Consider the following 25,758-nt stretch of genomic DNA (forward strand, 5'->3'; position numbering starts at 1 on the left):
GTTGAGTTAAAGTGGGGAGGCTTTGGGATGAAAAGCAGAGAGCCCTGACTAATACACTGACCTGTGGCCTCATGGGAGGAAACAAAAAAAAAGAAAGAAAGAAAGAAAGAAAAAGAAAAGAAAAAAAAGAAAAAAGAAATGACAGAATGATCATTTCCCCCCACGCAGGAAAAGAACCAGGCATCAGGAGCACCTGGTCAACAACAGCCTTCATTTTCTTCCTCAGTTTATGGACTAAAATCCTACCAAACAGAAAACCATTAGAGCCTGTGACAAATGGCCGTCCCTTTTCCATACTCTAATTAGGCTCGTAGACAGGGCTCTGTTTTGGGCTGGCTTCGGGACAGCTCTCTGCTGGGCAAATGAGAAGTGGCTAGGCCTGCCTATGGATGGAAAGAGAGGGGCCAGCAGACACACTAACGAGGTGGAGAGGAGAGAAGGCACATGTGTACCCATGTCGTCAAAGGTCTAGAAGGAGTAGACTGGACGCTTCCTGCTTTGCTGGGGGCCATGCTGATGCTTGCAGCTATGGAAACGTGTCAGCGCATGATGCATCGCCTGGCTGTTATTTATAATGCCGTTAAAAAAAGAAGCATTCTGGGAAACACAAATGTCTGTTCTTCTGTAAAAAGTGGTATAAAGTGGTAGGGCAGTCACAGAGAAAGACAAGGCGACACGGAATGGGAGGAAGAGAAGACACTGGTGTATGTACGAATGGATGCACAGAGGAGAGAGAGGAAAGGAAAAGTATGGGGACGTGTGGCGTGACTATGACGTGCGCTCACCTCTCCGTCTGTACAATCAGACTCACGGTTCCCTCCTTCAGGTCGAAGATCAGCGGTGTGTTCCAGTTTTTAGTGCTGGAGACAAACAAAAGAAGAGAGAACCTTAGTTCCTGCTCATAACACAAGTGCATACATCCCTGAGACCACAAGCAAGTCTTCCGTTTGAATACAGTTGAGTAAAACTGTTCTCCCTGCAAGCTTATTACTTACTTATTACTTAATTACGCCAGGGAGAGAACATTCTGCTCTGGCAATGTGTGCCAAGTAGTGTACTCATCATGCCTTCAGGCAGGGTGTGTCAAACATTAGAGTGTGTTTAGTGGAGTCACAATGATCAAAATCAGTTCAAACACCTCTCTTTCTCATCATCTCTCTCTCTCATCTTCTCTCTCTCTCTGTCTTAGCCAGCTGTGTGTTTGGGGAAGTGGTGTGGCGTGGCGTGGTGTGGTGTGGCGTGTATGCAGGGGATACTCTGTGCGAAGGCCTCAACATGGCTGACTGAAGCAGAGCAGCAAGGGGCGGAGCGAGCCTGGACTTGTAGCAGTGAAAGCTGATACAGACTGCACTGCTTCCTCTGTGAATAATTCAACAGTGTTTCACCGGCAGATTTCAGCTCAGTGTTAATACTCACGAGGCCCGGCCGTCACCTGTCCTATTCTGCATACTGCATACTCACTGGAGAGATGCATAATAATAAGGCAAAAGGCTGTGATGTCTACTACTGACAGATTGTGATATGGGGCAGGATATTGTGATTACTGCAATCAGGGAACCTCCAAATCAAATTTGCTGCACAATCTGGGAAACATAGCTACATGCTATGCTTTTCTGACCTTAACACAAACTAACCAAATGTAAGACCTGGCAGGACATGTAATCATTGATTGACTCATTCCAAATTCGACATGCACACACACACGCACACACACACCCACGCCCACACATATCTACCCACGCACATGCAAACTTGCTGGCAATTGCAGATATCAAAGAAGTGCACACAAGAAGGAGAAGAGAGAGGAGAGAGGGATGACATGTATGAGAGAGAGGAAGATGTGTCTATGTGTGTGTGTGTATGTGTGTGTAAGTCAGGGGTGTGTGTGTGTGTGTGTGTGGAAGAAGATTGTGTATGAGTGTGAGGAGGACTATGTTTGTGAGTATGTGTGTGTGACCGAGAGAGGAGTATTTTGTGTGTGTATGTGTGTGTGTGTGTGTGTGTGTGTGTGTGTGTGTGTGTGTGTGTGTGTGTGTGTGTGTGTGTGAGGAGGATGAGAGCGGCGCGGCACCTGTAGACGTAGCACTGCAGGGAGGTTGTGACCACCAGGTGGCCGTTGGCTAGTGACGCTTTAACCACACGCTCTCTGAACTCCAGCATGTCCACAGCATCATTCAGGACGTTCCTCACCTGACACACACACACACACACACACACACACACACACACACACACACACACACACACACACACACACACACACACAGACACACACACACAAAGCACAGCAGTGAAACATTACATAACCACAACGATCATCCATGAACACAAACATACGATCACCTTGTGGCTAATGAAAGTTGCTCTGAATAAGACATCTGCTAAATAAATGCAATGTCACGTCCAATGATCTGGCTATTATAGGAGTCACTATACAGTCACTATTAACTACTTAACCAGATCTTCTCTGACTCCAGGAAAAAGAGCTGAACTAATGAAACACACAGAAATACTCTGATTAAGCGTTGCAGTTAACTCCCAACTTCTGAAGGAGCCATGCCAGTTACAAGTCATAAGTCTGTTAAGTGCACAGCAACATTCTTGACACCAAGCAAAAAGAATCTATGTGCGCATCTCTCTCTTGACAATTTCACATTGTATTATTTTAGAAGCCATGAAGCTCTTATTTCAGAAGCCTGAGGTCTGAGCTTTTATTATTTTGAAGAGAGGTATGGTAGGTATTTTCAGATTGATTTGAGAGTATGCGGACATGTGGGGCTATGGCCTAGACTCCATATAGAGCTACCAAAATGAATGAGTTGTAAAATAGCATGTTCCTTCTTCTCTGAGCAGGGACTCTACATATAAGCACACCTATGGTTTAATGTGTAGGGGGTGGGTGAGTAGGTAGGCTATAATTACAGTCAGTAAGGGTAAGACAAAAGAAACATCTTAGATAAAGAACATCGTAGAGGTTGGTTAAGCACACCCAATAGCAGACATTATCTAAACTGTGTTATTAGATTTAGTGCTGGTCAAACAGCAAGGAATACTTTACCAACATATAAGCGTGTGTGTGGATGTACGAGAGAGTGTGTGTGCGTGTGTGTGTGTAAGAGAGTGTGTATGCGTGGGTGTGTGTGTAAGAGTGAGACAGAGAGTTTGTGTGTAAGAGATAGTGAGCATGTGTTCGTGTGTATATTTCAAGTCTTTAAATTAATCTTTTTTTTTTAATTTTTTTTTTTAACCTCTCTGTAAACCAAATTAGTCCGTTCAACAACCAGGAATAAAAACACTTGACCACAGGCTGGTAAATTTAGATGCCTGATTCACAAACCATTGGCAGATGTGCACTGCTGAAGAAAAAACGGGGGAGCGGGGTGAAAAAAAAAAAAAAAAAAAAAAGCACAAGAGAGGGAGAGGGGAAAAAAAAAACCTCACAGCTCAGCTGAAAATAAATGGCTGAAGACACGGGTTGCTTGGCCTGCTCAAACAGCGCTCCGCACAGCTCAGCTGTGGCTGTCTATGGCAAGTGTGTTTGTGCGTGTGTTTAGGTGTATATGTCCGTCCGTGTGTGTGTGTCTGTTGGCAGCGTGTAAACTCTACCTTGTGGTTTTCGTGAGCTTAAACACACTCATTGGCAGGGAGGCCCCAGACAAGCTGGCCATTGTCACTAGCATACAGAGGGAGTCTTATGGCATAATGTATGGGCTGAAGTGCTGACGCCCTGGGAATTCACTCTGGCACGCTCGCACTCTCACTCTTTCTCTCTCCTTCTTTCTCTCTTTACTTCTCACTTTTTCGCCCTCTCCCTCATCCCCTCTTTCTCTCCTCCCTTCTTTACCTACTTGCCTCACTTTCTCTCCTTTTCTCTGTCTCCCTCCATATTTCTCTCTCTACTCTCTTCTCTTTCTCCCCCTCTGTCCCCCTCTATCCCTGCCCCACATTCACTCTCTTTTTAAATAGACCATTACTTCACACACACACACACACAAAAAAATAAAAAAATAAATTAAAAAAACTTTCACAAAAGCCAATTCACTCATTCAGTCAGTCAGCTACTGTGCTAATTAATTTATTTGAAAGGAAAATGTGCCAGTTTGGATGAGGGGATGAATGAAATCAATGAATAGAAAAATAATAAAGCTTCAAGTCAAAACAAGCAGGAGTCAAACCCCACGTTTTAACCTCTATCAGTTAGAAGGCAGTTCTGCTAGTTGAGTACCAGGCAATGCTCAAGTGCTCCACTGGCCTGGTCTTTCTACCATGCATACAGTGTTAATGAACACATCATCAACCAAAAAAGACCAACTAGTATGCATGCAACTAGTATGTATATAACTAGTATGTATACAACTAGTATGTATGCAACTAGTATGTATGCAACTAGTATGTATGCAACTAGTATGTATGCAACTAGTATGTATATAACTAGTATGTATGTAACTAGTATGTATGCAACTAGTATGTATGCAACTAGTATGTATGGGACCACATCAACTACTCCCTGTGTGTTCTTCCAGTCGACAGGTGCCCTTCCTGAAAAACTAGGACAGAACTGTTCTCCATTCTCCCTCTGGTGCATTTGCTCAGACAGATATACTGTATCGCTTATCAGTTGCTCTCTTTTCTTCCAGAGGTGAACTCATCCCAGTTCTCTGTGCCACACCTTCTCCATAAGAGATGTGTGTGGGAGCATCTCAAACCCTTTCTCCTGTGTCCCCGCCTCTGGAGGTTCCCCTCAATGGCTGGATGAGATGCCCACATCTCTTGACCCACCCTTTCACAGAAACACACGCTTAACGTACGTACACTCGACTCCCTCCCGTAGAGGAGTGTTGTCGTGCGTGGTTACAGTGGGTGAATCCCATGACAGAGAGTCTACCCATCGCCTTTCTAGATGGTGCAGTTTTCAATGGCGAGTGGCAGACGGAGTCGTTTGAGGCTGTGTATTCATCAGCAGTGGCGTTCTTCAGCCCTCTGACACGGACTCGCAGAGCACAGCTTGGCCTCGTCTGGGGTACTTTTGGACCGATGCAGAGCAAGCGCTCAAGCCATTTGTCCCCAGCTGTGTGGTCCAGTGTTTGCACTTACAGTTTGAAAGAGGAAGGAGCTCTCAGATGTTCTCAGTGTGTGTGTGTGTGAGGTGGCCAGACACATGCAGCATTATGTGTCTGGAAGCACTTTTCCCTTCAGGGAGAGAGTCAGAAAAAAGGCTGTCTCCTAGACACCAGTGCATGACTGACACGCTCAGGACAACACGCAGGACAGACACTCAGGGAGCATTTATATCCAAGCGTGGTGGCTGTCTTTGTCTCACTCTGGTCTTTAAGAGGGTGATCATAGTTTTCCATTAGTATACCGTGCATGTGTGTTTCTGCCAGAACTGCTGCATGTATGTGTGTGCACACAAGCTGCATACGTGTCTGAGAAGTTGTAACATCCAAACCTTTGACTAATCAGGTTTGTGTTAAAACACACAAGTGGTTATTTTACATGAGGACGCACATGTGAAGAATAAACCCTGTCAATACTGCCGTGATAAAGGGTGGAAATAGTAATGGAATTCGTTCTTCTTATTACCCAGACCCGAAATATTTACAAACTTTATTTCCGTCTTTGTTCATAGTCAGTCATGTAATGAATGATGCACCACAACAAGGAAGCTTAAATTCTTCGTTTGTGGTTCCAAAATCAAACTAATAATTTATGTAAACATTACAAATTCTATATACAAATCCACTTCAGATCGCCCTCTTGAGTCTTTAAAATCCAACCAAGACCACTGAAAGTGAACAGCAATCCCACGTTCGTCAACAAAAAAATTCCCCCCTCCCAGAAGTAAACATTCTCCCTCCAAAACTGAAATCACTTGCTTATGATATACCACAACAAAAATGAACTTGGAAAGTAATCCAAGATGCTTTGGAGACTTGTTGTCTGTTTGTTCCTTTTCCAGTGCGCCCACTCAAAGGAGACGTGCAACAGGTATTAAAAAAATGGCTTGCAATAACCCATTTCTATTACTTTACTTTATTTATATGACTTTACTTTCAACTCTTCTAGAGAATCAAACTTAGCAGCAACAGACTTTAAACTGGCGCCACACAGATCACTTCCTACTCGCCCTGTGAACCCTCCCCTCTGACTAACGCCTCACCCAGCGTAAATTACTTTGGTGAGGCGTGTGTCGATCGCTTGAGGCCTTACAAACCCACACATACATACCATTATGTAACAGTGGAATAAAGGAATGTAGCACATTATAAAGCAAAATACATATGCCTATCATTTCTCACAGATATCAAACCGAGCTTAATGTGGCTGTGTAAGTGTAAGAGTAAGCATGTGTGTGTGTGTATGTGCTGTAATGTTGGGAGCTCAAGGATAGGCATCTGTATGTGTGTGCGTGTGTGTGTGTGTGTGTGTGTGTGTGTGTGTGTGTGCGTGTGTGTGTGTAAAGTAAAGTGAGAAGCTGGAGGCATTTGCGCATGCATGTGTGTGCACGTGTGTATGTGTGTGTAATATTAAACACTGAAGGAACTGAAATGTGTGTGTATGATGTAACATAAGGAGCTAAACTGTGTGTGTGTGTGTGTGTGTGTGTGTGTGTGTGTGTGTGTGTGTGTGTGTGTGTGTGTGTGTGTGTGTGTGTGTGTGAGTGAGTGAGTGAGTGAGTGAGTGAGTGTATGTGTGTGTAATCTAATGTCCCATAAGGAGTGCTAACGGGCGCGCGTGTGCAAAGGCTACCTGCATGGCGCGTCTCTTGGTGAGTGTGATCTGGAAGCTCTTCCACTCCCAGCGCTGTTCCACCACATGGGCGAAGATGACGTGGCCGTTCCCACACGCCCCGGCCAGCTGCGTGCCATCAGCCGACCACGCCACGCCAAACACACTACCTGTGTTCGGCTTCTCCAGCGCGTACGACCACTGCAGCACAGACACAGAGAGAGAAACAGAGAGAGAGAGCGAGAGAGATGGGGATGGAGATAAAGAGAGAGAGAAAGATGATATGATCGTTTAGATACATGAAATAACATTTAAGCAATTAAATGAGAGAGGCTGGTTAAATAAAACCCCAAGAAGTAACAAAAGATAGGGGAAACACAAGTGAGGGCGGGGGCCCGAGAGGTTTGCTCTGGACGCGACAGCTGTGTATTCAGTGGCAGCGGGGTGATCTGGTGTGGGTGAGTGGGCTGTGATGAAGTGTGAGACAGCCCTGAACACAGCCTCATAAAGCGCAGTCCTGTTATTCTCATTTCTGCTCGGCCAGGATCCTCTCTCGCACTCACTTTTTCTTTCGCTCTCTCTCTCTCTCACTCTCTCTCTCCGTCCCCGTCTCCCTGACTTGTGTACACAGCATGTGAAATGAGAGAGAGCCATTTAGACAGACAGTCGTGTGGGCCAACTGCCTCTCTCCAACACAGTGTTGGGTTGCCTGCACAATTATTGTCATCAATTTTGGAATCAATCAGATTTGACGTTTGAAAGAAACAGTCTCCACTCAAAACTATGAAGTCCACGTGTGCCTTTTACTGAACTGCACCTGTGTGATCTAAAGATACGGTAGGATTGGAAATAAAATAGATAGAAAAATATATAAATAAATAGGGTAACTAGAATCTTCGTGATCAAAACATTGAGAATACAAAAGGAACAGATGTAAACAATGATGGAGTAAAACAAAAATAAATAGAGCGACTTAAGAGCAGAGAAGAAATTTTAAATGAGGAAATAAACATGTTAATGTTACTGGTGACCGTGCCAAACCCAGTCTCCCCCCCCCCCTTCTCTCTCATTTCCTAGGTCATCACCATGGTTCTCCTATGAACAGCTGAAACCTCTTCTCCCCCAGAGGGGTCGTCTGCTACAGGGTCAGTTTCACTAGGGGTGATACCAATGGGCCCTGCTAACATGTCAACAGCAGAAGTCTTATCTGAGATCACTAAGGCTGAATGACTATATACTTCTCCACAAAACGTCTTGCTCTTACTTCATGCACTGACTGTTAAAGGTATTTAACCCGTTCTCTTTTATCTACTCCATCTACCGCCTATGTTTTCTTACTCTGCACTTCTCTCTCTCTCTCTCGCTCCTTCTTAAACAATCCCTCTTTCTGTAGTAGGCATGCCAGCATTCCACCACACACTGGCCGGCCGCAAACAGCACTGACATCTCTGAGGTGACCTCTGACCTCGCTGAATCAGCCCTTTTTATGTGCACAGGTGGCAGGCTGTGGTGGAAGGCGGAGGAGGGGGAGAGGGGAGTAGAGAGAGAGAGGGAGAGAGAGAAGTAGAGAGGTAGAGAGAGAGAGAGAGAAAAAGGTATTTTCTTCTGTCTTAATTTTACATTCTGAGGTGAGGCGTTATTTCCGTTTAAGGTCAATCAGGCCTAATGTTGGACGTGCTAAATTGGGTCTCTTTGATCACTCTGTGTCGCAGGGCTATTTATAGACATCTGGCAAACAAGATGAAAATTGAATGCTTTTCCTTGGGTCAACTTCCACAGGCGTAACACCATGTCAGTCAACATGGAAAAAATAGCCAAAAATGCACTTATTTTATTTTAAAATAATAATAAAAAAAAAACACCTCCCTGGACAAACCATGTCTTGTTATAAGTATATCAACAGCCATATTTTCTCTTTTACCCCCTCCCCCCCTACTACTTTCTCTACCTCCACCTCTCTTTCACCGCTACCCGTTCTCTCACTTGGTTCACATAAATCCAGCCATAGAGATGCTTTTTTTTTTTTTGGCCGATGGGAGGGAGGTGTTCTCGCAAGCAAAGACAAACAGCCAAGAGCCACATAAAAGCACCCGGCCCGGCACGCGTTTGAACTTTCACTTTTATATACCTTACTCCAAACATCCTGGGCCGCAGGGCTTGGACGCCTTCACCAGCCCCTACCAAGAGACGAACGAGGGAGGGAGGGGGGGGGGGGGGGAGAGAAAGATGAGAGAGAATTATAGAGAGAATTACAGAGAGCGCAAGAGAGCGAGAAAGAAAGCAGAAGAAAGACAGAACGAGAGTAGGTGGGCAAGAGAGTGAGAGAAATATAAGAAAGGAGACAAAGAAAAAATTGTGAGAGAGGGTGATGAGAGAGGGGAAGCAAGACAGAGGTAGAGTCCCAGAGAGAGTGAAATAGAGACAGAGAGGGAGAAAGAGAGGGGGGGATAGAGGGAGAGAGACAGAGAGGAAAAGAGAGAGGGGGAAAAAGAGGGATAGAGGGAGAGAGAGAGAGAAATAGAGGGAGAGAGACAGAGAGAGAGTAAGGCTGTTTTAAATAATAATAATAATCGGCGAGGCCGTGACTCTGCCGGTGTGGCCGGGCGGGCTGCTTTAGGGCTCTCGTGAGGGGTGGATGAGTCAGACGCACGGCTGCCGAGCGTATAAGCGTATACGGCACCGCTGCAGCCAGCCGGCCCGACACACGATAGCGGCTCCTGCACACACACAAAAACGCCCATCTTGGATTTGTGCTTACCTAATGCTTTTAACACACTGGGGCTATTTGACTCCTCTCTGTGGCAGGGAACACGTGCATGATGAGCGGATTTGTGCGTGTGCGTGTGCGTGTGTGTGTGCGCACGCGCAAAAGGGAAAGAAGGAGAAGTAACGAGAGACAGAGAAAAGAGCATTGCTTCTAACACATTCATGAACAGTAAGTTTTCAGAAGGAGACTTATTTTCTCCAAGAGAGCCAACCGAGTTGGGATTGCATTATCACTTTTTTATTTACCGGGACATGCTCACTGTAAATTGTACAGTGGTATATTGGCAACAAAACACCCACCTCTGCTTAGTTGCTCCATTGTAATACACATTAGAGAGATATTAATACAACTGGCATTGTACCTGCTTGATGTTTGGTTAATCATTATGGCCAATATACCACAGCAAAACACAATCCCAGTGTGTTACAATGACAAGCTCTAAATGTGATAATGTTGCATCTACGACAGAGAAAATAAGTGGTGTCTAAATGCCTGTACACATGGGTGTGTGGAATAGGATTGTAACAGTTTGAGGAATGACTCCATTCCATTAGGCCACCAAAAAGACATCTTGTCTCGGAAAAAAGCCCCTCCGAAAGTTCCATGTGGAATCTCAAATGCTGAAAGCCACCATCAAGGCCATTTCCCACAGGGTCCTACAACACTCCCCTCATCACTTTATTATATGGGGACAGGCCCCTAGGGAGGCCCAGCCAAAGAGGGCTTTTCTGGTAGATGCATGTCCAACATGGGTGCAGAAATGTGAACAAGTGTTTTGGGGCATTGTGTGTGTGCTCTAGAATAAATGGGCTTTTTCGTTTTTTTTTGTGTGAGCACATGAGTGTGTGTGTGTGTGTGTGTGTGTGTGTGAGAAACGGCGAGAGAGTTGTGCGCGTGTGTATATGTGTTTTTGTGTATTTGTGTGTGTGTGTGTGTGTGTGTGTGCGCGCTCAAGTGTGAGTATGTGTGCGCAAGTGTGAGTATGTGTGCGCAAGTGTGAGTGTGTTCCATGTCATCTTAAATCTGTGTCTGGCAGAGGTAAAAATCCCAGGGTCTCTGCTGCACACTTGTCAAAACTGTCAGGGCAGAGGAGAGCAGATACAAACATGAGGATGGGGGAGGGAGAGCGGAGGAGAGAAGAAGAGGAGAGAAAAAGAGGAGAGAAGAGAAGGGGGAAGGGGGGGAGAGGAGAAGAGAGAGGGGGGAAAGAAGAAGAGGGTGTTAGAAGGGCCCTAGACCCCTCCTGACAGGGGAGAAGAGGACAAAAGTCTGGCCCACTCTGGAGCTGGGTGCCAGCACTCGTAAAATATCCCCTCCAAAAAGCACAATTAGCCTGCTGTCCTTTGAGCGACCCCATCAGTCTTTCTCACTCTCTTTCCTTCTATCTCTCTGTCCCTCACTCTCACTCTTTTCTATCCACCCACCTCTCTAGCGTTCTCTCTGTCTTTCTCTGTACATCCCTCTCTCACTATATTCTATCCACCTACCCACCCACCTCTCTCTCTCTTTCTTTCTAACCTTCTCTCAGTGCCTCTTGTTCTCTCTCACTGTTGGTCTATCTCCACTTCTTTGTCCCCCCTTCTCTTCTCTTCTCCTCCGTCATGTGCTTCATAGGCGCCCCTGAACAGCACAAGGTCAGAGCTGAACATAAGAGCCCACTGAGGGAACTGTGGGCCTGAGTGGAGCCACAGTGCAGGGGCCTGTAGGGGCCTGTAGGGGCTCCTAAAAGACCTCATCTAACACAGACGGGGCCGGGCCCCCCCACAGGTCATCCTCGTGACTGGTAAATACTCCACTGCTGAAAAACTGTTTTACTACTGAGTACACTTTTGTGGTTGTGTGAGTGTGTGTGTGTGTGTGTGTGTGTGTGTGTGTGTGAGTGTGAATGTGTGTGTGTGAGTGCGTGTGTGTGTGTCTGTCTGTGTGTGTGTGTTGTGTGCATGTCAGAGAAAGAGACAAGGTATGCTGATACTGTTTAAATAGTATTAACGATTTTTAAATGGACTAACATGAAAACAATACCTTCACAAAGAGAAATCAAAGTGTTGAAAGCTTCTAAGCTGACCAAGTAGCTTTTCACACTAAAAAGGGTGCCATGCGTGCAGTGTGTGTGAGCATGTGTGTGTGTGTGTGTGTGTGAAGGGGATCATTCAGCAGCAGATTTGCTGACAAGTTTTATTGGAACCAAAAGGGATGATCCTGGCCCCAAACCAAACGATCTGTATTCATGGTGCAGAGAGAGACATGGAGAGGGAGACAGAGAGAGAGAGAGAAAGAGATAGAAAAAGGGAGATGGAAAGAGAGAGAGCGAGAGAAGCGAGGCAAAAAGACAGAAAGAAAGAGAGATTGAGAGAGTGAAGAGGGAGAGAAAGAGAAAGAGAGATTGAGTGGAGAGAGAGAGAGAAAGAAAAACTGAGTGAAGAGAGAGAGACAGAGAGAGAGAGAAAGAGAGACTTTCCATCTCCTCATCACACATGCAGAGAAATAAACCCTAAGGGCTGCTTTATCTTGCCTGACCAGTGCACACATTGGGGGAGGGCTAAGCTTGGCGAGCATTTGACGAAGTGTATGGCCCTAAGAGTCTGCCATTGAGTCTCCGTGATGGAGTGTGTGTGTGTGTGTGTGTCTGTGTGTGAGGGGGTGTGTGTCCATGCGTGTGTGTGAGGGGGTGCAATAGTGTTTTCAATAGCACAAGGACTTATTGTTAGCGACATGGAAAAAAAGGTCCCGAAGGTAATCTCCATCAATAGAGAGGGATTAGGAGGGGTCAAAGGTCGGGTCACAGGAGAGGACACAAGTGCCTAAATAAACATTTAGCACGGAGACAGACACACTCCGATTAGGACGCTAACGAGTCCAGATTCAGTTTCAAGTGAAAAGCCATCCATTAAGAAACGTCAAAGTATCAAAAAGACACCAAATACAAACAATAACAAACGATAATAATATTTAGAAAGGGAAATGTCTGTGAAGAATTAGCACTAATTACAGGTAATGAAAAAAGGGTGAGGTAAGACTATGTTTGTGTGTGTGTGTATGTTTGTGTGTGTGTGTGTGTGTGTGTGTGTGTGTTTCTAGTGGCTGGGCTGGTTGGCTCCCTCCATAATGCCTGGCTTTGTCACTACTCCGAGGTGACAGACATGACACTTTCTGATGTTGTCACAATAAAGAGTCTGGTGTGGGGTTGCTGGGCGACGGGTGAGCCACCGTGCCCTCAAAAACATCCATGGCTCCACCATAAACACAACACATCACAGACACACGTCGAATCCCTACACAAACCCAGTAGATATCTCACAAAGCCTGATCCCCAAGCCAGCCGCAACTCGGCACAGAGTAAAGCATGTTTTAATTCTTCCCGTTTGGGCTATTGGGAGTTCTTACTCAGTACAGTTATACGGCTCTCTCAGATCATTTCCAAGAGCCAAGACAGGTTAAACTAAACTAAATCAAAGACGCTATCTGACCTATCTGACGCCCTCAGATCTGAGCCACAGTACTGTATCTGGGAGGGACTGTCCCAGTGCGGAGGGCTAGGCACGTGGTCCGCGGCCCGCGCTGAGGCTCCTCAGGCCTGAGCTGTGAGTCTGACAGCTGATGACTGGAGTGACAGAAGGGCTTGAGCACCCCGTGGCCAGCGCTCCGTCTCCCCTCTTGGGCTCGTGCAGCAAGAGGCTTAAATGGACGATGAGCTCACCCTCCCAACAGCTGGAGGGGACGGGAGTTCCAGTGCGGACGCCACTGTCCACATCAGCAGTAGACAGACAACCAGCCACTGATGGGCCATCTATGATCTGTGTGTCTGTGTGTGCAAACACACACACACACGCTTAATCACACACACATAATCACTCACACACAAACACACACTCTCTCCTTCACAGACACACAAAACACGCACACACACGCACACGCACACGCACACACACACACACACACACACACACACGCACACGCACGCGCACACACAAAGCTGTGTATACTGAATCAACTGACCGGCAGCAGTCTAGCAGCACAGTGGTGAGGCATAGTTTGTATGCTAAGGAGAACAGAGGTTGAGAAGAAGAAGGGTTGGTCTAATTTTCTTTGAGCCAAGTCCTATGTGTAAAACAGAGGTTAATGTTTATCCCATAAACCAAAGGACCAAACTGACACATTTACACATACAGTGTAGCACTTGGCATTATTAACCTTTAAATACACTCGTAATTTAACAGTTCAGTTTTTTATGTTTATGGTGCAACATTTAATTTCGTTTGGCAAATAGGACCGTGTACGGGGGAGGGGGAGGGGGAGAGAGAGAGAGAGTGAGAGAGAGAGAGAGAGAGAGAGAGAGAGAGAGAGAGAGAGAGAGAGAGAGAGAGAGAGAGAGAGAGAGAGAGAGAAGGCTTGGGGGAAAGAAGAGAAAGGGAGAAAGAAAAAAAGAGGGTCGGTGTGGAAGTAACTTATTGCCTTCTATTCCCTCCCCCATCTGGCTTGAGCTTTTCACTGTCTGGATCCATCTTCAGCTTTTTAACTTTAGACTCAATCCATGTTCCACTGAGACTCTTTTTGCATGAATGTATACACATTCACTCACACACACACACACACACACACACACACACACACACACACACACACACACACACACACACACACACACACACACACACACACACACACACACACACACACACACACACACACACACACACACACAAAAACACACCTATGCATGCACGGACACACACAGACAAAAAAATTCAGTGTAATTAAATCCATTCACACACAGACAAATCATACAAGACCAGGTCCCACACACACACATACAGAGGGGTATTGCTACAGACTGAAACACACAACTGCACAGTCAGAATGGCCTGGCCTGGCCGTCTCTTCTTCTTCTGTAAACATTACTGTGCTCTTTAGAGGGGAGTGTGTGCATTGAGGAATCCCCCCCCCCCCCCCCGGCTCCGCTTCACACATACGTTTGCCATTAGGACTGGCAGGTGTTCCAAGCCCGGCACTTCTCCACATGGTCGCCTTATTATAATGCAAGGAAGAAAGAGCGGCTGTAGGTGTTTGGGAGATGGTGTGTGTGTGTGTATGTATGTGTGTGTTTGTGTGTGTGTGTGTTTTTTTGGGGGGGCAAGGAAGAGTCCAAACTAAGTCCAGTGCCCTCCCCCTCCCCACCTACCCTTCAATGCCAGATTTGCCAAAGCCAACCTGCTGTCCAACCTCATATACCTCCTCTCTCTCTCTCTCTCTCTCTCTCCCTCTCTCTGTCTCCCTCTATCCTTTCTCTTCCTTTTCCATGGCTGGAGTCTCTTGTGAGCTGTGCTGTCTGGTGTGGTCATGGCACTGTGAGAACAGTGAAGCCGAGTCTTTGTTTCATTTCCTGACCTGCTGCAGCACATGGACAGAGGTGTGCTGATGGATGACAGAAGGAGGGCAGATGCACACACACACACACACACACACACATACACAGACACCACACACACACACACACACACACACAGACACACAATAGAGAAAGGAAAGGATCTTGCACATATGTGTGTCTGAGAACATAATCTGTGAGCATTAAATGAAGATAGAGGGCGCATGTGTGTGCGAAAGTGAGTGAGTGTGTGTGTGTGTGTGTGTGTGTGTGTGACAGATAGAGTGTATATTTGGGCAATGAAGGGGTTAAAGACACATGCAGGACTTTTTAACGGCCCCCAGCGGAACTATCTGCTGATTCAGCCCCATTACATCACGCGCGTTAAATATGTCTGCGCCGAGCGACCAAACCTGCTCTGCTTCTCCTCAACGCACGCTAATCGCCGCCGTGGCATGTGGATTGACGATGCTGCGTGCACACACACGTACGCACACACAGATACACACATGCATGCGCACGCACGCACACACACACACACACACGCACACACAGACGACTTCTCTGTTTAGGAGAGGGAGCGCCCGTTGCCTTTTGGTCAGTGTTTACACATGCTGTCAGAGGAGGGGCGGCATATAAATCAGAGGCCGAAGAGAGCAGCGGCAGCTGGCTTCAGTTAGCAGCGCAGTGATCCCCTGCAAGAGAGAGAGAGAGAGAGAGGGAGAGAGGGAGAGAAAGAGGGAGGAGAAAAGAGAGAGGGAGGGAGACAGTAAGAGTGAGGGAAGAGAGAGAGGGGACAGGATGACAGGATAGAGGGTGGAAAGGAGAAGCGAGAGAGCCCTGGCAGTGCAGGTACAGGATGTAAATTCACACACACACTTGTGCGCGAGCACACACACACACACACACACACACACACACACGCACGCAGACACACACACACACACACACGCACGCACGCACACACACACACACACACACACGCACACACGCACACGCACACTAGGCTTCACACATAAGAACAGGCTTGGCAAGTGAAAAAGTATCATGTCTTTAACAGTGCACACCACAAACGGAAACTCTGTTGGAGAATCAAACCGCCTGCCTTAACCAGCGTGTGTTGACTGATCACACAGGCACAGCATTTCACATTTGGCACATCTCACTCCGCACACGTGAGACTGTGCCAGGCAAACACCGACGCAGCACCAGGCCCTCACAGCAGCCTAAAGAAGGCACTAGATGAGCTTGAAACCAAGACTGTTGGATGATGGAAACCCAGTAAAGTTAGTCTGCTGTAGCCCATTCTGTGTGGCCGCCTCCTATTAGCGCTTTGACACTAGATAGAGATGCACGGATAACGTACGCAAGGGTTGTGTACGAATTAATCTCTGTTCAGTAAGAAAAATTTCTTTTAAAATGATTTACAATGAACAACTCCTTGGCCTAAGATTTTATCACCACCGAAATTGGGGGAGAAATGTGTTTGTTGAAAACTTTTATTTCCATGTGATTTTGAATGTAAAAACCATGCAGTTGAGAAAAAATGAAAGTGAAAAAAATATATATAAAAACAAAACACAAAACAAAACAAAGGCTTCCCACACATTCATCAGAGTTTTCCTTCAGACATCGTGACGCACCCAAAGTTTCTAAAGACAGAGTATGGGTTCCAGGTAGCCTGCAAAACAGGTGTGGAGAGACAAAGACTTTGGGAGAAAAAGGGGGGACGTGCTTTCAACACGCTAGAAGATTTACGCTGCTCCACCACCAGTTCCAGAGGTGTTCATGACACACTTCCTGTGGACGAGCTCTCGTGCCACGACGACGCTCCGTAATTCAAAAAATAACAAATGCTCTGCTTTGTGTCATTTCAAACTACTGAAATGACACTGGGAAGTCAAAGAGATATTCACTGGATGTTGGCTGCGGTTCTATCCACATGTGCACAACCCATAATTGTAGCCAGATAATCTGGAGTGTCGACGGAGTTTGGTAGCTCGTGACCACAACCGCTCAGGGTTTTTTGGATGTTGTATCTGACTGCACTGCCAGTGGAGTGAGCCATGAAACTAAAGGGGGGGGGGGGTCTGAGCACCTTCATTCAACTCAGGGTTGGAACTGGCAATGGGAGCACGCTGAGCTGTCTAGCTGGATCCCAACCAAGCACAAGCCATCAGCAATCAGTCTAAATGACAATCTGGAAATATTCTATGTCTGCCACTTGGACTGAGGCTCGGATCACTTGGATCGCTGTGATTTCTATGTTTTTTCAATGTCGGAGCACAAGGTTAAAAAAAATATATATATACCAAGGCATATCAAAGCCAGTACACTCCACAAGAACTACAGAAATAGGCTCAAAACCTGCCGTTATGTAGTCGTGGGTAACCTTGTCCGTTAAGGCATCATGAACATGTATTAAAAGGTGCTATATGTCAGAATTTTAGTATAAAATGTTGTGAATGTGATGAATTAACCATTTTGACATTATGTTAAAAACACCTTTATCACTGTGTTGCTCAGATATCTACTAAAGTTAGCATGCTAACCAGCTAAAGCCACACCATCCTCTCTCAAAACACAACTTTGAACCTTAAAGGTGCCCAAAGCAACATTAGGGCATCAAAATAGAAATATTTTGGATAAGACAATCTTTATGATATTGACATTTACTTCACCATATTAGCACATTTGAATCATTATTTGCTATTATTCGATATGTAATGGTATGGAGTTATTGAAACTTAACACGTGTAAAAAAGACTAGAAATTGAACGTTTATTTTTCGAGTCTCAAGCCTCTAATGTTGCCTCGGGCGCTTTTAAGAGGCGCGCATGGATTATAGCGCCATTGTAGGGAAAACAGCAAGGCAAAGCACAGGCCTGAGTTCACACTGTCAAAAATGGTGTTATTAATCACTAAAATCCCATTTCAGACGATAAAATAAGGACAATTTAAGTTTGTTAATTTTGTGGAGAAATGGAACGCTCTGATTTTCAAACTACAGAGCATCAATGTAATCATTGTTATCCAGGAAAGTAAAAAGTAGAATTTCTTCAAGCGGCACACTATAAATACCAATCGATGTTGATGAATTACTAATGGGAGCCTAGGCATCTTTCAATCATATAAATGTTTGCATGCTACATGTAGGCCTCTGCTACCCCGGCCAAAGATCTGATGCCTTTGTGTCTTTTAAATTCAGACAAAATGGAGATCCAGAGAGCTGCCAGGGATGTTCTGTGTGTGGAATGACAATGAAATCAGAAAAGGAAGAAGGGAAAGATAGAGGGAAATAGTGACACTAACATAACTTCATAACTTTGAGATAGTGTGTGTGTGTGTGTGTGTGTCTTCCGGCCAGAGTTACATCTCTGAAGGAAGAGGAGGTAGGGGTACACAAATGTAGTCATATATTGCCCCCAATCTGCTGAGCGAGGTTATCTTACATATACTACTTTAAAATGAAATGGATAACATTTATCAAGGATTACACTACAGTTTGTTATGCCTGACTGGGGTTGTTAGCATTTATGATACACTGTTATTGTTTTCAATCTGGAACAAAGACCAAAGGATACTGGAGGATGTCGGTGAAGAAATATATCAGGATGTTGTAGTCCTAGAACTCGTAGAATAGTCAAAATAGTCTAAATAGTCTAAAGATGTTGGTGAGTGATTCTGGTCTCTGGCACTGGTACATTTTCAGTGTAACAAAGCCTGATATCTAGATTGTAGGAGGAAGGTATCTGGAACTTGACTAGGTCAGGTAGCACACGCTACAGGGACGAAGTTTCATCTGCTTCATGCCAAAGCATCACAGAGTTCAAACTCTGACATGTCTGGCACAATGTGAATGTACTCATTTTCCATCCCTAGCTCTCTTACTGATCTAAGATCTGAAAACACCCGCCCCAAAAATCCTGACAGAGAAGAAAAGACCTAAAGGCATATAAACACTAAGATTTATCCTGCATTCAGAGAGATGACCAGTTCAGTCAGTGGAGTGGTGTGGGCCTTGACCAACCCGAGGGACAGTGAGTGGGAGGCCTATGAAAAACAAGTACCTCTCACTGTCCAAATTAACAAAATAATCAGAAATAGCACAGGAGAAAAATAGAAAAGCAGAAAGGATAAAAACAGGGGAACTTCAGGGGGAGTAGAAGAAAGCTAAATGTCAAGTGTTCCTGAGGGCTTGGTGACGTGCATCTAATGTGCGCCGCTTTCGAATACAGTCCGACCCACTGCATTAAATTACACGTTATCAAACACAGGGACCCGGGCCCGTAAAAAATAAAAACTCTGCTTTGAAACTTGCCCTGGCACCGTGTTGTCTGAGCTGCCTTAATCGCAGCGAGGTTCACACACATGCTTCTTCCCTCTATCTGCCTGTCCGCTATCTCACTGAGAGAAAGTGAGCAGGAACAGACACACACACACACACACACACACACACACACACACACACACACACACACACACACACACACTCTCATCACATTCTCACACGTGTCAGTGATCAAACGCATGAGAGTGTGCCCGCTGTCATCAGAAGTAGGGATCTCTCCCCTCAGATTGGGCCCAACTCTTCATTTGATTGGATTACTGGAGATGCTCAAGACAAGGTATTCCTTTTTGACAGTAATGAGAGTCTGTTCAGCCAAACCCACTGAGATAAGAGGCCTTATCCCATCAGGGGCCAAAACTATGTGCACATGGATACACACACAGACACACACACACACACACGCACACAAATACACAAGCACACACACAGACACACAAGCACACACAAATACACAAGTACACACACACACACACACACACACTACCTCAAAGTTACGAGGTTATGTTAGTGTCAATATTTCCCTCTATCTTTCCCTTCTTCCTTTTCTGATTTCATTGTCATTCCATACACAGAACATCCCTGGCAGCTCTCTGGATCTCCATTTTGTCTGAATTTGAAGACACAAAGGCAACAGATGTGTGAATCAGACTCCTCCAAGCTCAACTTAGTTTAGCTTCAAGCTAATACAGTTTATACTTCAGGAGTGTCTTGTATTTATGTTTGTATTTATGTTTGAGAGAGGGTGTGTGCACACGTGTCTGTGTGTCTGTGTGTGTGTCTGTGTGTGTGTCTGTGTGTTTGAGAGAGAGGTGTGTGGTGCTTATGGCTGAGCTTGTGTTAGTGAGTCTGTGTTAGTGATTCTGTGTTAGTGATTCTGTGTTAGTGAGTCTGTGTCAGTGAGCTTGTGTTAGTGATTCTGTGTTAGTGATTCTGTGTTAGTGAGCTTGTGTTAGTGATTCTGTGTTAGTGAGCTTGTGTTAGTAAGTCTGTGTCAGTGAGCTTGTGTTAGTAAGTCTGTGTCAGTGAGTCTGTGTCAGTGTATGCAAGTTTCTGGGTGTACATAACATAAAAAGATAAAAGATATCACAGTCACTCAATATCTCAAAAGGGCATGAAAAGGGAAAATTTTACCCTGTCATTCTGTCCAAACAGAAACACCCTACCAGAGGTACCAGGGGTAACCTACCTGTGATACAAGGGGGCTTTGGATTATGTGACCTGTACAACCTTGGCACACGCAGCACGTGCAACTTGGCATCTACACTTTCAAAATATCACTGCTCTTTTCACTGCTCTTGTTGTTGTTCAGGGTACTGTTTAAATGACTAGGAATCTCACTAGGGTTCAAACTGTTTGAACGCCATAATGTCAGGCCCATCTATGCATCATCTAAATGCACATGAATATACAGCCGCGGAAAAAATTAAGAGACGTCAGACCACTTCAAAATTATCAGTTTCTCTGGTTTTACTATTTATTGGTATGTGTTAAAGTAAAATGTACATTTTTGTTTTATTCTATAACCTACTGACAACAGTCCTACCAAATTTCAAATAAAAATATTGTCATTTAGATCATTTATTTGCAGAAAAATGACAATTGGTCAAAATAGCAAAAAAGATGCAGTGTCTTCAGATCTCGAATAATGCAAAGAAAACAAGCTCATATTCATTTTTAAACTACAAAATACTAATGCTTTAACTTAGGAAGAGTTCAGAAATCAATATTTGGTGGAATAACCTTGATTTAAAATCACAACTTTCATGTGTCTTGGCATGCTCTCCACCAGTCTTTCACCAGGGGTGCAAACTCATCAGGGATGGAAAAGGTGACAACGATGCAAACCCCCCTAGGAGGGTCTGGGGCATGATCCACGGGGAATATATTTTATATACGTATAAGAACATTTTGCACATTTTAAAGTTCAATGCATCGATCTGGTGCACTTTGACCGCTTAATTAAGAGGCTAGATCTATGAAGAACTTTGTGCTGTTGAAAGTTGCACAGGCACAGGCCAACCCAACCACATTACACACGTGCAGTCAGGAGAGGCAGAGCCTCATGAAAAGTGAAGAGTTAAAAACAAATAGTTGAAAAGTTAAAAAGCAAATAATGATAAGACAAAATTAATATTGAAATGGATCTCTGGTTTAAATGTTATTTTTGTATGATTCTAATCATTTTTATAATCAAAATCGCTGAATTTGAGCATGTCCTGTTCAAACAGAGAGGCGACTCACGAGAACAGGCAGCGACGAGCTGCACCTCATCTCAGATTGTGGCATCCCTCACACACTGGGTTGAGCGCATGCATTTTGCTTTCTCATTGTTTGTCATCACTGAAATATTTGTAGACACTTTTATTATATGTCGTTTGTATCCATATAAAAGGTAATGTATTTCACATATGTGTAGAAGCTATTTAATCTTGCTGATCTGTCAGAAAAAACACAAAGGGGAGGCGAATGTATCCTCTGCCTCAATGAAGGGGGCGTGCGAGAAAAAGTGAGCTGGAAAATGGACTTCCAATCCAGTGAAGCGATAAACAGCTAATCTCTGGAACAAACTCGGGTGACGACCGTGTCTTTTATGTAAATGTACATTTTTCGGTGTTTTAATGCTTAGATTTTTCCAAAATTACAGAGAAATCGAAACTGTACTATCCGGTAACACCGTTATTGTAACCAGCAAAAATGGTTGATGTGATTTGCAAGGCGTCTGTCAGCCAACTGTCTGAGATTAGCTTGTTAGCCTACATTAGATAGCATAACGTTCCAGCAGCTTTCACAACGTCACACGTTACCGTAAATGCCTTAAAAAGCGTGCCTGTCAAGATGACATGGGATGGCCAAACGAACAAGGTTGAAAAAAATGATTCAGGACAGCTTGCGTTCGCAGATTACTTGGAGGACACCCCCCCCCCCCCCCCCCCCAAATATTTTTATTGCAGGTCTACACGAATCACACAAGTGACCTATTTTGGAATAAAAACGCAAATTTCGCCGAAAGGTGACGAGTTTGCACCCCTGTTCACATTGCCGTTGGGTGACTTTATGCTACTCCTGGCGCAATAATTCAAGCAGCTCGGCTTCTTTTCATGGCTTGTGCCCATCCATCTTCCTCTTGATCACATTTCAGAGGTTTTTTATGGGATTCAGGTCTCGAAATTGGGCTGGCCATGACAGGGTCCTGATCTGGTGGTACTCCATCCACACCTTTACTGGCCTGGCTGTGTGGCATGGAGCATTGCCCTGCTGGAAAAAAACACTTCTCAGAGTTGGGGAACATTGTCAGAGCAAAAGGAAGCAAGTTTCTCTTCCGGCACAACGTTGTACTTTGCCTGGCTGAGGTTTGTAAAAGACTATAAGGATTGAACCAAAGCAGACTGGAGGGTCTTCTAAGTTCATCTTCTCTGATGAGTCCAATTTTCAGCTTTGCCCAACACATGGTCGTCTGATAGTTAGACGGAGACCTGGAGAGGCCTACAAGCCACAGAGTCTTGCACCTACTGTGAAATTGGACTCATCAGAGAAGACGAACTTAGAAGACCCTAACCCTGATTTCTGAACGCTTCCTAAGTTAAAGCATTAGTATTGTGTAGTTTAAAAATGAATATGAGCTTGTTTTCTTTGCATTATTCGAGATCTGAAGACACTGCATCTTTTTTGCTATTTTGACCAATTGTCATTTTTCTGCAAATAAATGATCTAAATGACAATATTTTTATTTGAAATTTGGTAGGAATGTTGCCAGTAGGTTATAGAATAAAACAAAAATGTACATTTTACTTTAACACATACCAATAAATAGTAAAACCAGAGAAACTGATAATTTTGAAGTGGTCTCTTAATTTTTTCCGCGGCTGTATGAGTGAGATTGATTTTGACAAACCAATGCACTTGCACAAGGCTGCACTTTTGCCAAGGGACAGTGAGCAGTTAGACAAGCACTATGGTAGGTTTATCGTTTTACTTCAAATTCATAGCAGGATGAGATAAAAGACAGTATTTCCTCTCACCAAAATCTAGCTTTAACCCAATACTTGAAAGGCAGCATGTCAAGTTGAATGCTCCAATCCATATCCACCCAGCATTGAGTGTGCTGTATAGGCTATAGCTACAAACAGCTGGCAAAAAATAAATAAATATACATTTGCTTTGGATTTCAAACTGAAGAATTACACATATATTCTCACAAAAAAAAAGTCCAACTGAAATTCTTAGGAAGAGTTCTCAAGTGTGATAGCAGCTTTCACAAAAGGAATGGGAGGGGCAGTGTGTGTGCGTGTGTGTGTGAGGGAAGCTTACAGCGCGCGCACACACACACACACACACACACACACACACACACACACACACACACACACACACACACACACACACACACTCACACACACACACACACACACACACACACACACACACACACACACACACAGCTCCGTGCTCACGTCCTGCAGTCTCAACAGCGTAACCATGGTCCCCAGGGACTCGTCAGCAGAACACAGCTGTGCGCTGGCCAGCCCGACTCAATTAGCACCAAGCACCAGCAGGGGCAGGGGGCAGGGGCCGTGGGGGTGCCCCCCGCACGGGGTACAACTACACACGGAGCACAGCGGAGACAGAGGAGGAGGAGGAGGAGGAGGAGAGAGATCGCAAGTGAGTAAGGAGAGAGAGAGAGGGGGAGAGAGAGAGAGAGAGAGAGAGATGGAGAAAGAGAGGGAGAATAAAGAACAGGAGCAGCAGAAGCAAGCTGGAGGAATTGTACTCACCACTGGGGAGAAACACAGGTTCGACAACATGCCAGTGGTGCTCCAACAATGATCCAAAAACAGGAGAACGTGTGACATGTGACAGTGAACACATGGTGGCCTGGGTGGGGGGGGGGGGGGGGGGGGGGGGGGGGGGGGGGGGGGGGGGGGGTTGTCCTATGATACTACAGAAGGTCCCTCATTTGAGTCTCCCAAGTGATGGCCTTTCCCCATTATGTGTACAAACTTAAGTGCACAAATAAGCCCTGTTTGATTTGGTCTCCAACTCTTCTGCTGTCCCCGATCACTAGATCCCAATGGTGACCAAAGAACAATTTTATCCAGCTTCTAACCTTGAGGATGATCTTTGTAAGTAAGAAAAATAGCATATCATCAAGATGATATGTTTAATTGGCATCAATGAAAACCCTGATGAAAGCCCCACTTCTTATGCAAGCTTCACATAAACTGCGACCAAGTTTAGAAGGTCAGAACTACATGGCCCTACAGACTAGTAAAATGACCCACAGAAAGTTTACATTTTACATATTCCATTTTTTCTTCATAATTAAGGCCAAAAAAATATATATATTTACAATGTGTAGTCACATATTGTACTTCAGCAACTTCTTAATCTTTATACTGCCCCCAGGTGGTGAAGCTGACGCCTGCATCCTGTGAGTACATACATGCCTCATGTCAGTGGGAGTTCATCTTCACATTTGTGAGCAAATGTCATGCCTGCAACCCAGAAATTACCCATAAGTCTTTGCGTTTCACAGGCCCACTTTGAAGTGTGCAGTGCCTTAGGGGAAGTTAATGGGTTGCTTAAATGCAAATGATGACGCCTACTCAGTTCCCATCAGAAAACCAGTCTTTGTCTACACACAGAGAGAAAGAACAGGCCTATATAAACTAGCATTTCACTCTATAGAACACACCTTTGGGTTTTAATTACTTTTTAATTGTTATTTCCACTTTCTGGTGTCTACACAGGCGTGGCCATCTGACATGTTAGAAAAAAATTCTTGAAATGTTTCTTCTCTGACTCCGACCGTTTGTCTCGTTTTGTCATTACACATTCTGCACTGTCTGTGGTTTCTCCCAAATCCAGCCGTGTTGGCCCTGCATCTGTTCTTCACCACACCTCATCCCTTCTTTCAGAACTCCTTCAGCTGTCCCCCTGTTCAGTAAATTCTCACCCCTTTCACTTATTCACCATCCTCCCCCTCTCTCTCCTATGCTCCCTTTCTCTCTCTCTCTCTCTCTCTTAACCCTTTCTCTGCACCCCTTTCTCCCTCTTTCTCTTCCCCTTCCCCTCCTGTCTTTCTCTCTCCTTTTCTCTGACATGTTTGCCTTGTCAGTGGAGGCACTGATTTAATGGTCCAGGAGGTAATGACTCTGCCAGAGGCACTGGCAGCGCACTGTCTGAGGCTGTCATTTATCTTCTCCCCACTCCCCCCTTCCGGCAGTGGGCTGAGCGAGAGAGAGAGAGAGCGAGAGAGAGAGGGAGGGAGAGAGAGAATGTCTTAGAGAGAAAGAGAGAAGAGAGTGGGAATAAGAAAGAGAAGTGAGAGATGGGAGAGAGAGAGAAGGAGAGTGAGAGAGAGACAGGGAGGGAGAGAGAGGGAAAGCGCAACCACCACTTTTTACACACACGGATCCTCCTTGTTGGAGCTGTTGCCAAGACTCTCAGGGTAGGGTGAATGTCCCAGCTAGCCCTCTGTGTCACGGTCTGAGCTCTCAGTGGACTTTTCCCCATTTCTCAAAGCTGCTATGAATATGGGTGACTGTG

At 45.1% G+C, this 25,758-nt stretch overlaps 1 protein-coding gene across 1 annotated transcript in view; it reads right to left on the reverse strand.

Annotated features, from left to right (window-relative positions):
- ift80 (intraflagellar transport 80 homolog (Chlamydomonas)) overlaps positions 1 to 25,758 on the reverse strand; it is a gene marked incomplete at its 5' end in the record, with an annotated part of 57,468 nt that overhangs the window by 13,224 nt on the left and 18,486 nt on the right. The window contains 3 exons of the mRNA XM_080845332.1: positions 786 to 860; positions 2,072 to 2,190; positions 6,751 to 6,930. Of these exons, the coding sequence (XP_080701458.1) occupies positions 786 to 860; positions 2,072 to 2,190; positions 6,751 to 6,930 (374 nt within the window). The remainder of the gene's footprint in view (positions 1 to 785; positions 861 to 2,071; positions 2,191 to 6,750; positions 6,931 to 25,758) is intronic.

Source organism: Sprattus sprattus (genome assembly GCF_963457725.1).
Source record: "Sprattus sprattus genome assembly, chromosome: 9".
Taxonomy (NCBI): Eukaryota; Metazoa; Chordata; class Actinopteri; order Clupeiformes; family Clupeidae; genus Sprattus; species Sprattus sprattus.